Source organism: Puma concolor, chromosome D1 (assembly GCF_028749965.1).
Source record: "Puma concolor isolate L17-30 chromosome D1, mPumCon1.1.hap2, whole genome shotgun sequence".
Classification (NCBI taxonomy): Eukaryota; Metazoa; Chordata; class Mammalia; order Carnivora; family Felidae; genus Puma; species Puma concolor.
Window position 1 is genome coordinate 61,659,717 of NC_141676.1, and position 17,183 is coordinate 61,676,899.

The 17,183-nt window shown below is 36.2% G+C and overlaps 1 protein-coding gene across 4 annotated transcripts in view; it reads right to left on the bottom strand.

Annotated features, from left to right (window-relative positions):
* RSF1 (remodeling and spacing factor 1) overlaps positions 1-17,183 on the bottom strand; it is a 158,067-nt gene that overhangs the window by 25,741 nt on the left and 115,143 nt on the right. For 3 of the 4 annotated variants that reach the window (XM_025928313.2, XM_086678398.1, XM_086678397.1), the window contains 3 exons: positions 6,502-8,267; positions 4,575-4,781; positions 198-302 (listed from right to left, as the gene is read on the bottom strand). In XM_025928313.2, the coding sequence (XP_025784098.1) occupies positions 198-302; positions 4,575-4,781; positions 6,502-8,267 (2,078 nt within the window). The remainder of the gene's footprint in view (positions 1-197; positions 303-4,574; positions 4,782-6,501; positions 8,268-17,183) is intronic. The other variant, XM_086678396.1, reaches the window with a different exon arrangement.

The window sequence follows — 17,183 nt, forward strand, 5'->3', positions numbered from 1 at the left end:
AAAAAAAAAAAAAAGGTTTAAAAGATATTAATAAAAGGTAGTTTTCCAATAGTCTCAAAATTCACAGAACTTCAAACAAAAGATAAATAATATTTAGAAATTGCTTCGAAGATTAAAAATGTTTAGTGGCTGTCAAGAAGTCTCATTAATTGGACTATAAAACTGAAGACTACAAACAAAGCTATGCTGGGTCATACATGTTGGCAAGGCGGGCAGAACCATTCTCCATCTGGGATGATCATCAGAGGAGGGCGAAGGCAGGCAGTGTGGTATCCACTGTCACAAGAGTCACACAGAAGAATCTGAAATAAACCACAGGTTAATGTCAACCTAACTGTAACTAGAATTCAATGATTCTGAAGTTAAAGACATTTCAATATTTTTTAGAACTGTACTAAGAAATATGCTGTATCAAAGTATCTTTATTTGCCTAAAACTAAAAAACTCTGTAATGAGGGACCTAACATGTCAGTTTTTTAAAAAGTAAAATAAAATCATTTACAAAATGCTTACCTGCAAAATTTGGTGAAAAATTACAAATTCTTCTGAACTAGAGTTATAATCCTTTTTTAGCGTTCCTCAAGGGCTATAACAATATATTCTTTTTATAATAGAGTTTTATAGCTCAAGGATCATAAACTTCCCTACCACACAGAAGATTTTAAAAATACACATAAATCCCACTTTAAATAGCATTTCAATTGCTGGTCTGTAAGAAACATTCATGATTCTTTTTATCATGTCAATTCAAATAAGAAAGGGATGAAGGTATAAGGAATGAAGCTATACTTAAGGGCCATCATGTTCGCAAACAAAGGCTAATAATTAGCCTTAAGTTGTCACTTTATGTTATCAGAGTTTAAGATGACCAATTCTCTAGAACTTAAAACGTACACTCAGGAATGTTTAACTTAAAAAAACCTTATTTTTAAATAATTTTAGATTTACAGAAGAGTTGCAAAGACAGTAGGGTTTTCATAAATCTTTTATCCTGCTTCCATTCATCTTAACATCTTACATAACCATGGGACATTTATCAAAATTAAGAAATTAACATCAGTACATTACTCTTAAGTAACCAATAGACCATATTCAGATTTCACCAGCTTTTCCACTAATGTCCTTTTTCTGATTCCAGAAAAATCCAGGATATTATATCCCATTTAACCATGTTTTCTCAATCTCCTCTGATCTGTAATAACTTGGTCTTTCTGTTTTCCATGACTTTGACAATTTTGAAGAGTACTAGTCAGATATTATGTAGACTGCCCCTCATTTTGGGTTTGTCTGAAGTCTTCTCTTGATTAGACTCAGGTTATGCGTTTTGGAGAAGAATTCAACAGAGGTGAAGTGCCCTGCTCACTGCATCATATCTGGGAGTACATGACACCACTATGACTTAGTAGTAATATTAACCTTGATTACTTGATTATGATAGTATCTGTTGGTTTTCATCACTGTAAAGTTACTACTTTTCACTTTCCATACCTATTCTCATTAGAAAGGACAAGTCCAGCCCACATTCAAGGGGAGGAGAATTAAGCTCCACTTTCTAGAGGGAGGAGTATCAAAGAATTTGGAGATATAAGCTAAAATCAACCACAGTAATTAATAAATTTTACCCACTAATTTTAGCACTCATCAGTGCTGCAATTATTGCTTACAACAGCTGTTACGGTGGTGTTCTAATGATGATTCGCTATTTCCATGCCTTCTACTATTTGAAATTCTGTGAAGAAAATATGCCCTTCTCCTTCCATTTATTGTTTTTCAATCACTTCTTTATATTAGGATTAACTAATGAAGATTTATTTTCTTTAGGCTAGAATCTAAACTATTAATTTATTGTTCAAGTTGCCCCAGCCACAGACACACTGGGAGTTTTTCCAGATAGGCTCCTGTGTCCTTAAGACTCATTTGCATCTTTTCTTTGAAAGCACTTTTTTACTCTCTGACACTTCAGGACAGGATGCTCCAGGCACATCTTGTATTTTCCCTGCCCAAGCCTTTGAACTAGCCATTTCTCCTAGAAGCCCTGGTTCCATGATTGGAGAATGGTATTTAGAAACCACCATCTAGGTACTGAATGCTATGATACTAGGTATGACCACTTCTAAGCTCTCTCAGAGGACAGAGCTAGGAAGCAGACGTATGTATAGCAACCTATGCATATACAGGTATCTATATTAAAATAAACAAACATCAGTTCATACTAGTATCTAGCACCACAGGGCTCATTCTAGCCTTTGTGCTTGCTTATCTCTTAACTTCTTTTCTCTGACACTGCGAAAGCTGGCTCCAATTCTCTATACTTCATTTATGTGTTCAACTGTAGTATATACGTAAAGCAGTTTCTAAACTGCTCACACGAACCACGGAGGGTAGAGGAGGGTGGTGGGATGTGCATCCATGTGCAACGATTTAGAAGTGAAAAACTATCTTTCCCTTTCTCCATACAATGCATCATCACCATTTGCTGCCAATACCCAGAATTCCATCCTAAGTCATGTTAGTGTTACACTTGAGTTATATGACTGACTGATCACACAGGCATATGTGGACTAACCTGGGCACCTGATTTCATTTATCACATTGTTTCCAAGATAAAACATAATCTAAATTTTAAATAACAAAATTAAAAGTAAACTTTTGGAATGCAACTTTTTAAAAATGATGTTTGTCTCTATTCTGCAATAAATATAAAATTCCATTAAAATAAACTACTAGATAAGGTTTCCAAGCCTCAGGCAATAATGCATTTACTTTGACTAAAACATCTGGAACACCCCATAGAGTTCTATACTTATAAATGAATTTACTTTTCTGCTGTAAGCTCAGTGAGGACAGGGACCATGTCTTTCTAATTCAGAATCATTTCCCTACCACATAACATATAGTAGTTGCTTGACATTTTGATTTGATGATTATTCTTAAACACTGGGCACAAGAAATCCACATTTGGATCTTCAGTTTCCAATGTCATTCCTTTTTAGCACAGTAACCAGCAACGGGATTTTCAGAGCAGTCGTTAAAATAACGAAATAAATGAAAGTCCTGTGTGTATTCCAAGGAGGGTGCGACTTCTCCATCTCCTCAGTATCATCTCTGCTCACCTCATTTTATGTCTCATTTCCTCACACCCCTTTTGTTGTTGATATCTATTGCTGCCTCAGTTAAAGTGCACTCTCTTATTTTAAAAAGATATAGAAATGGCCAGGAAAGAACACACGTGTTAGTTTTTCATTTGGAGAGCAGAAAAAAACCACTATCGCAAATCTCTTCTTGGCCTCACACAAAAATCTTGACCTAACTTTCACAGCCTGATGATCATAAAAATTCTTGGGTCTTTTCAGCAAAATTTCAACATATATTCTTCTCAGAGCTAAAGTCATTCTCTGGTTCTAAGTTTTATCTTTTACTTGAATTCTCTGAAACTGCGGGGATATGATAAACATTATTGATACATTTAATTTCCAGGTATGATTTTAACATCAAGGAAGAAAAGAACAAGTAAACCACAAATAACTTTAAACTAGCACATACTAGAGGTCAGGAATTGTGGTAGGTCAACTTTACATAACTTACTAAAAACAGCCCTCAAAAGAAGTATGTGGTATTATTTTCATTTTATAACAAAGAAATTAAGATACAAACCAGAGCACCTAATAAGGGGTGAAAGCAGGACCTCCATCCAAGTGTGTCCTGCTCCAATGCTTTTGCCATTACCCCACAGAGCTTTCTAGGAAAAAGAGTCTTGGAGAACTACCTCAGATGAATTTTCCAAACTTTAATGGATTCCAAAAAGTTTCTGCTAAACAAAATTCTACCTACATGGAACCATCTTTCTTTACTTTTCTTTCTACTTAGTAGTTGGAAATTGCCTCTCAAGTCAGATCTATTAAAAAAAAAAAAAAGGCTGGTTGTATAGAATTGGGCATTCATTTACAAGAGTGTTTCTTCAGCAGGCTCTCTAGAAAGCACCTTATGAACTGCAAAAAATATATAAACAGGTTAGGAACTGGTTTTCCTGATTTAGGCTATCTTTGAAGAACTTCCTGGGTAAGAAAGTACCATGTAAATCTCACTATTCTTCTGAATATATATGGTCTATAATTTATCTTCTTAATTGTTTTTTTTTTTTTCTTTAAGACTGCCTATTTCCCAAAGTGTAAAGCCCTACTAGGTTACTACTTGACTTAAATGTTTCCACAGAAGGCAATAAGGCCATTAGGCCTTCTTTAAAGTTGGCACTTCAGAAATATCATTATGAATTAACTGAAAGGGAAAGAAGAAACATTTAAAGAAAAAGAATAAAAATATTTGACTAATTCACTGATTGTGAGAAGAGGTTAAGAGTGTATCCTTAAGTAGAGGAAACAGCAATATATAAACCAAGTAGAATGAAAGCAGAATTGGGTTATTATTTGAGAAACAAAGATTAATTTTGTACACATAAGTTGCGCAGCAATAAACAAATTTCAAATCATGATCAAACCTAGAAGAGTTAGACTGCCTTTGGGGTAACCACAACATGCCAGTAAGATGAAGACTGTCCATTTAGATCAGGTACATACTAGTTCAGGATGGTTTGGAAGGCCACATTTTTTGCACGGTTCATCATCATCTGCTAGGATGGCTTCTTCGCTTTCTTTTTCTTCCTCTTCTTCTGAAGCTGCTGATGATTTTTCACTGTCCGATCCTTCACTTTCATCATTGCTAGAATATTTCCACCTGCCACGTGTTCGAGAACCAGTCCATCGAACTTTGCCTTTGGGTTTTACCTTGTATAAAATTAAAAATTGGGATAATTTGGTATAATGAGAACGTTAAAAAACAAACTTCTGATTATATGTCCATGTTTAGTCAATATATAAGAAGAAAATGAAAATTATTATATCCTTATCACAGATCTACCTACTATTAAATTTTGGTACATATTTTCATAATTTATTCTATTTTTGTTGGAGGGGATTATAATTAACATTCTCTCTTTTAAATATTTTCCCTAGTGAAAAAATATTATTTACATCACTGTAGATGACTGTATGATATGCCATCACATAGCTGTATTTATCTAATCTCTTACTAGACAGACATTTAGGTAGTTTCCCAGTTTTTCACTTTCATAAAAAAATGGGTCCTTCTAAATGTAAATTTTTACAGACCTCTGCGGTTAGGATAAATTCCTTGAAAAGGATTCTGGGTCAAAGGCCATGCACATTTTAAAGGCTCTATTTATAATAGAGCACTGACTATATTCTCACATATTGTTAACATAAAAATTTAAATTCCCATATTAGAGATGAATGCAAAATTTTTCATAGGTCAGAACTGCATATAAAAATCCTGACAAATATTGAAATATATTATTCAGAGAATAAGTTTATAATGTTGTAAACTGCTTTTTTACTCCCTGGTTTCACAGTCTTTTAATTCATATTTCAGTTCATTCCTATAGTATAAGTCCCCATCAAAGACCAAAATAATTCTAACAACAGAAGGGGAAATTATTTTTAAGAATTAAAATTTCAGTATTTTAGGGAAGAAAGGATCACTTACTATGAAGAACAATCTGATCACTTAAATAAATTAAAAAGAAAAGTAGCACTTTTAATTATAACAAACTCCTATAAACTTGCCAAAGACTTGTCAAGGTCTGGCTTAAAAAGAAGAGTTATAGGAAATAGAATTCTGGCTTCTAAGACTAATGATTAAAATGGGGGAAAATAGACACTCTCATACTTAGTAATGAGAGGGTGTACGAACGGGGCCTTTTGGGGAGGGCAGTGTGGCAATAGCTATCAAAAGTTAAAATACACATGCCCCTTGACCCAGCAATGCCAATTCTAGGAGTCTATTCTAAAGAAATACTCACTTATGTCCAAAAGGATCTTCAATGCAGCATTGCCTGTAATAGTGAAAAATTGGAAACAACCTAAATGTCAATCAATAAGGGAGTGGTTAATAAACTGAGGTACATCCACACTATGGAATACTATGTAGCCATCAATAACCAAAAGGTAGACTACATGTACAGACATGGAAAGAGTTCAGAGACACACTGATAAGTGAAACATTCATAGAAAAATGAACATATTCGATTTAATTTATTGTTTCAGTGAATGGGTAAATATTTATGAACATACCCATGAACGTATGGAAAAAGAACTGGAAAGAGATGTTACAAGTGTTTCTATTAACAGTGTGTATGGGGTATTTTCAGTTTTCAATCCTACAGGCTGGGTATCACCTACAGTTTACATAGAAAATATATTCCCGTAATGCCTGTAACAGAGAAAAAATTTAAAAGATGACAAGATTGTATAGTCCGAAAATTTAATGTCTGTTGACAACTATTGAGAAAAGACAACACAAAGGAAGAAAGATACCTTTTTTTTTTAAAGTTCTCTTTGAATGACTTCTGTTTAGCCAAACCAAGAGTTACACTTAGACCCAATTATTTCTAATAAAAATTAAAACTTGAAATAGGAGAAATTTTACCTTGCTTACTTTAGAATTTGTATCCTTCTCTGTTTTTTTCAAATTTTCTTTTTTGTCTGCTTTCTGCGAAGCTGCTGACTCTTCTTCCACTTCATCTTCTCCTTCCCCTCTTTTTTTATCAGCTTTCTGATCTCTGATCTCAGCCACTTTTGCTGTGGGTCTAGATATTCTTGGAGACCGCCTCAAGGTACGACCTACGTTTGTTTTCTCTTCTTCCTTTTCTGTCTTCTCTTGCTTGGTTTCTGGTTCTAGAATTTGGGGAGGAGAATCTGGCTTCTTCTTCCGACTGGATATCCTAATTGTTAATTTGATGCCCTCTTTCTGCCTTTCAGAGGTTATCTCTGTGTTTTCTGAGGCAGTGGTTTCTTCCTCAGGAATCAACTTATATTTAAATTTGCTTTTTTGCATAGAACCCTTTGTCTCAGAAGGATCCTCTGTGCCAGAGGTCTGGGCATTGTCCAGATTATCCGTTTCTACCTTTGTGGATTCAGAATCCTTTTTTAGAATTTCTGGGTCTGTTTTTTCCAGGGAATGACCTTCAATGGAACTTGTACTCTGACATTCTACCACTTCTTTTTCTGAGGCTAACTTCTCACAGTGGTCAGTCATGTTAGACGTTGCAGAAGTTTCCGCTGCCTCAGGAGAGACTGACTTTACTGATTCTAGAGTATACTTCGGAACCTCCTCTGGTATTGGACTCAATCTTTGTGTGTCCTTATCAAGAAAAGTTTTTTTGGACTTCTCTAACTTTTCAAGACATTCTAGGACTGGTGGGCGCTTATCCTTTTTACTTTTGGGAGACTTCTCGTCAACCTTCAGGGTACAAGATTCAGTGGCAGATAAAGCAGTTTTCAAAGAGAGATCCTTTGCCATCTCAGAAGTCTCAAGAGAGATTTCCATTTCTGGAGGACCGGTTTCCTCTAGCTGTCCTTTTTGATTCTGGGTCTCTAAGACTGATACTGAATTATCTGCATCTTTCCCTACAGGGACCACTTCCTTCTCAAGATCACCTATTTTCATATTCGTTATGATAGAATTTAAGGACTCTGCTCCATTTCCCTCCATGATGACGCTCCTGTCTTTAGAGGGGCTACAGCTATCTTCCTTTGTATCATAAAACTTTGTCTCCATTTGTTCTGTTTTAAAATTTGGAGTTACTTTTTCATCACTAACTTCTCCATTTACCAGTTGTTTCCCTTCATGACCCAAAATAGTGATTGTGGAGATCCTTTTACAAGTCTCTTCCTCTTGTTTTATTTCATCTTTCAAAAACTCTTTTGTTGGAGTAACGGATTTACACAAAGGTCCTTTGATTGGACTGTCAAAATCATCACTCAGTTTAATTTCTCGTTTTTTTAGTGGTATCTTGGCCTGCTGGTCATTTTTAAGTTTCTCGGTTTCTTCAGTCGACTTCTCAGTGATCTCTTGAGAAGACCTGACACTGCCACCGAACTCTAGCCTCTCTGGCTCTAGCTTCTCCGTGCTACTTTTGATATCTTTCGGATCTGCTCTAAATTCCTTAACTTCAACTTTAGTGGGTTTGACATTTTCCTTGAAGGAATCGCTTTCTTCTTTAATAATCCTTTTATCCTCACTTTCTGGCAAAGGTTTTTCTAGCTTGACTATGACGGGCAGTTTCACAAGTTCCTTTTCATCCTCCTTTTCTACTTTCACAGTAGCCTCTTCCAGAGCACTGGGTGTAGAGCAGGTTTCTGAATTTATTGGCTGCTCTTCACTTTTCATCTTTTCATTTTCCTTCTGGTCCTCTAAAAATCAGGAAAAGATTTACATAAATCTAAGCATTCAAGATTATAAAACATAAAAGGGTAAATATAATATATATTCCCACTTGCAATTTTGCTCTTAAAAAGAGGTGGTTTGTCAATGGACATTTGACCAAAAACTAAAACAAAAACAAGAAACCTCAAATCTGACAGTGAAGGAAATTACCAAACTCTGAAGCACAACTTCTAAATATTAAGAAACAGTTACTCAGGGGCACCTGGGTGGCTCAGTCGGTTGGACATCCAGTTGATTTTGGCTCAGGTTATGATCGCAACAGTTTTATGAGTTCGAACCCCGTGCTGGGCTCTACACTGCCCTGGCTGCACAGAGTCTGCTTGGGCTTCTCCCTCCCCCTCTGCTCCTCCCCTGTTTGTGCTCCGTCTCACAATAAATAAGTAAACTTAAAAAAAAAAAAATGAAAAGAAAAAATAAAAATAAACAATTATTCAGAAAGCTTCAGGTTTATGCTTTATACTTTTAGCTTCAGTGTTCTCAATGGAATGAAAATGTTTATACAATTCAAATAATTTATTCAAGCTCAAGTGATGGCTCAAAAATATGAACTAAAAATACTACATAAAACATTTCCAAAAGACCATATTTGTTTTAAAAAGTGACAAATGTTCTTCCTTGCAAGTCAGTGAGGACTTCATTTCAGAGAGGTAACATGAGCATGGCAGTGGGAAAATGTTTGTTTTATGCTTTATACAGATTATAAAAGTAACACAATTCTGTACAGAAAATGAAACATATGCCCACAAAAAGAATAAAATGTCCACAATACTCATTCCCCAGAGGCAATCACTATTAATATCTGAGGTTACTTCATTCCAGTGTTGTGTATTTTTGACAAAGTTGGGATCACATTGCCTCATTTTTTCACTGAAACATTAGCACTTTATGATATTTAATGCCTTTTACAGAAATCAGACTTAATTACATAATACTCCTCAATGTGGTTATATTACAATTTACTTTATCAAATGCCATTAGTTAACATTTCAGAAATTTATATGTTATAAACTATATATGTTTATCATCAATTCCTCTTTTTACCTTAATTGGCTATGTATTTGTAACTTTTATGGAGTACTCAATAGTGCAAAAACCGTATTTGGTAAAGAGCAGAACCTCTAAATGGGATTACAGAGATTGCATACACAATGTAAACCAGTGCTCAGAGAATTTGAGCAGAGTGTTTTCAGAGAATTCATTAAGTACTAATTTTACCTACACTTCCCATTATTTCACACTATCCTTACAACTAAAACAAAACAAAACAAAACAAACCTTAGCTCTAAATGAAGTTTTAGCAAAGTAGTAATTTTTTGGTAATGTTTATTTACTTATTTTTGAGAGAGAGCGAGCAGGGAAGGAGCAGAGAGGAAGAGAGAGAATCCCAAGCAGTCTCCACACTCAGTGCAGAGCCCAATGCAGGGCCCGATTTCATGAAACGCGAGATCATGACCTGAGCTGAGCCAAGAGTCAGACGCTTAACCGACTGAGCTGTCCAGGCGCCCCAGAAAAGTAATTTTTATAGATGATTTTGCACACATTATGCCAAGTTGATAAACCAGTATTACAATGTATTTCATAGGTATAAAATGGAATACATAGAAGCGATATGAAGACATGTGTTTTTAAAAAAGAATGCAGTATCTTTAAAAGAGTTAATATTTTAATTATAAATCACTATTTCCTTTACTTCATTCATGTTACAAACAAACCACTCAAGAACTACCAAGAAACATTCAGAACCTGAGAACAGAGTATCAGTATTGCTCTTCCCCCTCTACATTGTCATTGATTTAATGTAAGCATTCCACTAAGGAAATTAAAGACATGACAACAGTGATCTAATTTGTGTGTCTTCTTCCCACTGATAAAGTAGCCTTAGTAAATTCCTGATCATTGAGATTGGTTAGCATATCAGGAAATCTAATTAAATGAACATTTTGGTTAACAATTAAAATACTGATTACAATTTTAAAAAATAACTTCAAGTTGGGGCCCCTAGGTGGCTCAATCAGTTGAGTGTCCGACTTCAGCTCAGGTCATGATCTCGTGGTTTGTGGGTTCAAGCCCCATATTGGGCTTGCTGCTGTCACTGCAGAGCCCACTTCGGGTCCTCTGTCCCCCATCTCTGTGCCCCTTCCCAGGTGTGCTCTCTCTCAAAAATAAACATAAAAAAAAAAAAATCTTAAAAAAAAAAAACTTCAACTTAACACTAAGGGTTTATTAAACACAAACTAATATTCTTCTATATGTTTTTGTTCAGAAAACAACTCAGGATTTCACTGTGGCTCTGACCCAAGGTAAAAGGACACTGTATTTTTTGGGGGGGATGGTGAAGGAGAAAGATCTCCTCCATTATTTGAAATGATTCCAATTTGGTAACAACACGACAGAACAAACTGAGAGAATAACACTAATAGTTCAAGGCTCCCAGGTTCACGAATCCTAATTCACTTGGTGGTAAATTTTGTGTATGTCTCAAAACAAACTCTGATCCTCATTTCTTCATTTATAAATAAAGCAGCTGAAAAATTACACTTCACTGGCTTATATTTCTCCTAACCCCAAAATGTTAAATTCTTAGTATTTCTGTGTTTGGCTCAGTTCTTTTCAGACATGAAAACAATGATTACTCTAGCTCTCCTAGATTACATGGATATGTCCCTAAAACCACAGAGAAAACAGAATCATGACAGAATATGAACCTCCAAGCACAATCATAACTGTAAAAAGATCATTCAGTTATATAAGCATTTTCCCAAAGTTTTCTCAAAAAGAAACTCTAAAAGAGATGCAAATGAATTTCAGAGACATAAAATTTAAACAAACAAAACTTAGGGAAAAACTCGCTTTAAAATCACAATCCCGCAGCAACACTGTTTGTCAAACAAGTTAATTCAAGAGAAGTATTATCTATTGCAGGTTTTTAAAGTGATTCATTCATTTACTCAACAAATATTTACTGATCAGCTATTGTGTGCTTTCCCAAACATCCCAACCACAATCTATGGGATAGAACATTGGGTGTTTTATAAAAGTTAACTATAAAGGACATCGCTAAGTATTTATCCAGTACAGACCTATCCCTTCTATTGAGCTTCACTTTATTGTACTTTTGCAGATACTGCATTTTGTTCAAATTGAAGGTTTGTGGCAACCTTGCCTTGAGCAAGTCTATTGGTGCCATTTTTCCAAAAGCATTTGCTCACTTCATGTCTCTGTCACATTTTGGTAAATCTCACAATATTTCATTATTATTATATTTTTTATAGTGATCTGTGATCAGTGCTCATTTGATGTTACTACTGTAATTGCTTTGGGGCTCCATGAATCACACCCATTTAAGATGGCAAACTTAACTGATAAGTGAACTTAACTGACTACTCTACCCAACGGCCATTTCTTCTTCTCTTTCCTTCTCTTTGGGCTATCCCATTTCCTGAGACATACCAATGCTGAAATTAGGCCAGCTAATAACCTTACAATGGTCTTTAAGTGTTCCAGTGAAAGAAAGAGTCACATATCTCTCAAATTAAATCAAAAGCTAGAAATGATTAAGCTTAGCGAGTAGGGCACATCAAAAGCCGAGACAGGTCAACAACGAGGTCTCTTACACCAAACAGTGGGTCAACTTGTGAATACAAAAGAAAAGTCCTTGAAAGAAATTAAAAGTGCCACTCCAGAGAACATACAAATGATAAAAAAGGAAAACAGCCTATTGCTGATATGGAGAAAGTTTTAATGGTCTGGACAGAAGATCAAACCAGCCACAATATTCCCTTAATCCAAAGTCTAACCACAGTAAGGCCTAACTCTCCTCAATTCTATGAAGGCTGAGAGAGGTGAAGAAGCTGCAGAGGCTCTTGAAGAGGCTGGTTCATGAGGTTTAAGGAAAGAAGCTGTGGAGACAGAACATAAAGATGCAAGGCGAAGCAGTAAGTGCTGATGCAGAAGCTATAGCCAGTTATCCAAAGGACATAGCTAAGACAATTCATGAAGGTGGCCACACCAAACAACAGATTTTCGATGCAGATAAAATAAGCCTTAATGGAAGAAGGTGCCATGTAGGACTTTAATAGCTAGAGAGAAGTCAATGCCAGGCTTCAAAGCTTCAAAGGACAGGATGACTCTCTTGTTAGGGGCTAACACAATTGGTGACTTTTAAGTTGTTCATTTACCCTTCTGAGAATCATAGGGCCCTTGAGAATTATGCTAAATCTACTCTGCCTGTGCTCCATGAATGGTACAACAAAGCCTGGATGAGAGCACATGGCTTGTAACATGGTTTCCTGAATACTTTAAGACCACTATTGAGACCAACTGTTAAGGAAAGAAAGATTCCTTTCAAAGTATTACTGCTCACTGACAGTCCACCTGGTCACCCAAGAGCACTGATGGAGATGTACAAGATGGATGTTGTTTTCATGCCTTCTGACACACATCCATTCTGCAGCCTAGGGATCAAGTTATCATTTTCACTTTCAAGGCTTATTATTTAAGAAATACATTTCATAAAGCTATAGTGGCTGCAGACACTGATTAAAGAAAACTGAAAACCTTCTGGCAAGGATTCACCATTCTAAATGCCATGAAAAACATTTGTGGCTCATGCGAAGAAGTCAAAATGTCAACATAAACAAGTCCTCGTAAGTGACTGAGGGGTTTAAGACTTCTGTGGAAGAAGTAACTGCATACACGGTAGAAAGAGCAAGAGAACTAGAATGACAAGTGGAGCCTAAAGATGGGACTGAATTGCTACAACCTCATATTAAAACTTGAACAGATGAGAAGCAGCTTCTCATGGATGAGCAAAGAAAGTGGTTTCTTGAGATGGAATCTACTCTTGGTGAAGATGCTGTGAAGATTTTCGAAATGATACAAAGGATTCAGAATGTTACATAAACAAAGCTGATAAAGCAGTATCAGAGCTTGGGAGGATTGACTCCAATTTTGAAAAAAATTTACTGTGGATAAAAGGCAATCAAACAGCATCACATGCTATAGAGAGACTGGTCATGAAAGGAAGAGTTAATTGATGTGACCAACTTTATTCTTGTCTCATCTAAGAAACTGCCACAGTCATCCCAACTTTCAGCAACCATCACCCTGATCAGTCAACAGCCATCAACATCAAGGCAAGACCCTTCACCAGCACAAAGATTACAACTCACTGAAAGCTCAGATGGTGGTTAGCATTTCTTAGCAATAAAGTATTTTTGAACTAAGGTAGGTACATTGTTTTTATAGATATAATGCTGCTGCACACTTAATAAGACTACAGTATAGTGTAAACATAACTTTTATATGGGCTGGGAAACCAAAAAATTCTTTTGATTCATTTTATTATGATATTTGCTTTGCTGGGGTGGTCTGGAATCAAACCTGCAGTATTACCAAGGTATGCTTTTACCTGTTTCCTCTTCTTTCTTACTAACAAAACTGTGTTTTTGTTCAGAAGGTGCTTGCCTCTTCAGATACCTTATAGCTAGGAGACATATGATCCAGTTCTGACCAAAGAGATGCAGGAGGAAGTCTACTGGGTGAGACTTACAGGATTCAGCTGAACTATGCCTTCTGCCCTTTCTCCTTTCTATCTAGAATCCTGGAGAGGGCGCAATCAAAGCCACATGCTAAGGATGGCAGACCAGGAAGGGTGTTTAGGCTTAACCAGACCTGGATTACTGACTGACTTTTTATTATAAGAAAAAAAAAAAACCAACTCTGTTTGAACAAACATATAGCCAAACACAATCACGTCTGATACATTTTCCTTTCACTTTTGCTTTCTATTACCTTTCCTTTTCCATACTCACCAAAAATTATCCATATCCATCTAATATATATTGGGCTTGTCATCTGTTGGGTGATAAAGGGGTAACTAATCCCTGATGAGGCTTAATTTCTTTATAATCCTCCTCTTTAAGCCAAGACTTGAGAACTGTTTAAATAGCATAGTAGTTTCAGAGTCTGCTCAAATCTTTTATACCTATGGTAAATTAACACAAACACTTTAAAGAGCAAGCTAGAAATATCCACTCTAAAGCTTCAAGAAATACACTTTATAATAGAATAATTCTGCTTACAGAAAAGTATACTTACATACACTATACAGAAAAATAAACATGAGTATTTGTTGTAGCACTGCTATAAAACTGCAAATTTGAAATAACCTAAAGATCCTTCAAATAGGAGAATGAATAACCACTATATAGCAAAAATAGAAAAGAAACAGGGGTACTTGGATGGCACAGACGATTAAGTGTCCAACTTCAGCTCAGGTCACAATCTCACGGTTTGTGGTATCAAGCCCTGCATCAGGCTCCGCCTGGGTGGGATTCTCTCTCTTTGCCCCTCCCCGACTTGCACATAGGCTCTCACTCACTCACTCACTTACTAAATAGAATGATGAGTGAAAATAGCAACCTGCAAAAGGACAGGTAATATGATACTGTTCGCAGAAGCTATAAAATGCACAAAATTATGCTATATATTGATATGGCTACATACATATGTACCAAAATCATAAATATGTACATGTGAATGATTTATAGGTCTGTGGCCATGCCCAAAAAAGGAAGGAGAAGGAATGGAACGGAATATGAAGGGAAATATTGTTTCTATAACATTTTTAATCAAAACAAATTCGAGCAATATCTAAGTTTTATACTATGTTCTGTTTATTTGAACTATTTCATTAGAAATTAAGAAAATATGAGGGGTGCCTGAATGGCTCAGTAGGTTAAGCATCTGACTTCAGCTCAGGTCATGATTTCATGTTTCATGAGCAGAGAGCTAGATCAGCTACTGGGGATATAGAAAGGAATAAGATGGGTAGTACAGTAAACTCATGGTCACCAGCTATCCCTGAGACACTGACACTGCCCAATAACCTTCCTACTTCTCTAGCAGTAACTATTTCAGTGTTTTTCACTATCCTCAAACTTGCAATCTCTCTGCTATGTCGACATTTTCAGATGATTCTGTCCTTCATTTCACAGAGAAAACAGAAGCCATGGGGCAGAAGCTCCTTCTCATCACCAGACTTACAAACCTATTCCTGTTAAAACAGAGATGGTATTTTAAGCTAAGGCCAATCCTTCCACCTATGTTTTGGATCTCATCTCTTCCAGTCTACTCAGAAAGGGCTTTAAAAACTGTCCTCATCACACTTGTTTTAATGAGATCTCAGTGGCTGTCTTATGCCAAATAGAAAGAAGGCCAAAGACAGAAACAAGAATATTTGGGGATTATTTCAGGAGAATTCAGGATAAAATCTTTTCAAGGAGATCTCATTTTATTCAGACTAAAAAACAACATTCTCAATAAACCACAAGGCCCTATACAACCTCCACACCCCTCTCCCCCATCTCCCATAGCCTGACCTCCCTAACCTCACTTCCTCCTGTATTACAATTACCCCTCACTCATTCTGCTTCGGCTGTATTACTCACCTTGCTATAAAACAGGAGACAACAAATTTATTCTGTAAAGGGTCAGACGGTAAATATTTTAGTCTGTGTAGCAACTACTCAACTCTACCTTTGTAGTATGAAGCAACTATGGACAGTAAGATACTAAAAGAATAAATACATTCTAATTAACCAAAGATTAGCAGGCCAGATTTGGCCTGCAGTCCCTAGTCTGCCAATCCCTGCTCTAACATATTATGTATGTTAGACCCACCTCAGGGTCTTGCATTTGTTTCTGTCTGCTTTCCTTGGGTATCTGCATGGCTCACTCTTCTAGACCCTTTAGTTTTTACTCAAGTGTCACATTTTCAGTGAGTCCTTTTCTAGGCTCCCAATCTAAAGCTACACCCACCCTCTTCCCCCAAATTATTTTCCTTCTATAGCTCCTTATCAATATCATCAAACACACCATGTATTTATTAATCTTATTGTCTACCTCCCCATACTATGTAAGTGTCATGAAGGCTAAAAGTCGACTGATTTTGTTCACAGATTTATTCCCAGTACCAAAAATAATGCAGGATACATACCATGTACTCAATAAATAAATGCTGATTGGAATGAATGAATGAAATATTACAGGTAAAATATCAACCATGCCTACGAGAGGAATATATTTTTGCAACTTAGGTATTTTGACAAAGAAAGTTTTCACCATTTAAAAAAAATTTTTTTTTTCAACGTTTATTTATTTTTGGGACAGAGAGAGACAGAGCATGAACGGGGGAGGGGCAGAGAGAGAGGGAGACACAGAATCGGAAACAGGCTCCAGGCTCCGAGCCATCAGCCCAGAGCCTGACGCGGGGCTCGAACTCACGGACCGCGAGATTGTGACCTGGCTGAAGTCGGACGCTTAACCGACTGCGCCACCCAGGCGCCCCAAAAGTTTTCACCATTTTAAAGACGTGTTAAGATTTTACAGTTTCCAAAAGGGGCTCAAAATAATGCAAGTATCATTTCATATCATCAACATGTACCTAATGGACAAAACAGGAGATGCCTGTGCTAAAATATCAATATATCAGTACCATTTTACTACATGCTAAAGGGATATGAATTGGGGCCAATTCTTTTATTCTTTAAAAATTACATGGAAGATATCAAAGGCTTTTTTATGATTAAGTATAACAAAATAAAGAAAGCCACACAAAACAAAAGCATGGATTAAATTATTAGAAGGCAAACAGGAAATAGAACCTTGCCAGATATTCTCCAAGCCCTACACATGCCTTTCCCCAAGAATTCCCTCTCCCTACCGAGAATAAAATAACCATTAATCTGACTTTTATATTAATCATTTCCTTGTTTTAGTTTTACCTGTGTGTTGTTTTCTTTTTCATGTCTCTTTAATCTCCTCTTGTCCCCTCCATCTTTTATTTTTCTTGCAGTTTATTTGTCACTGAATCATTTGTC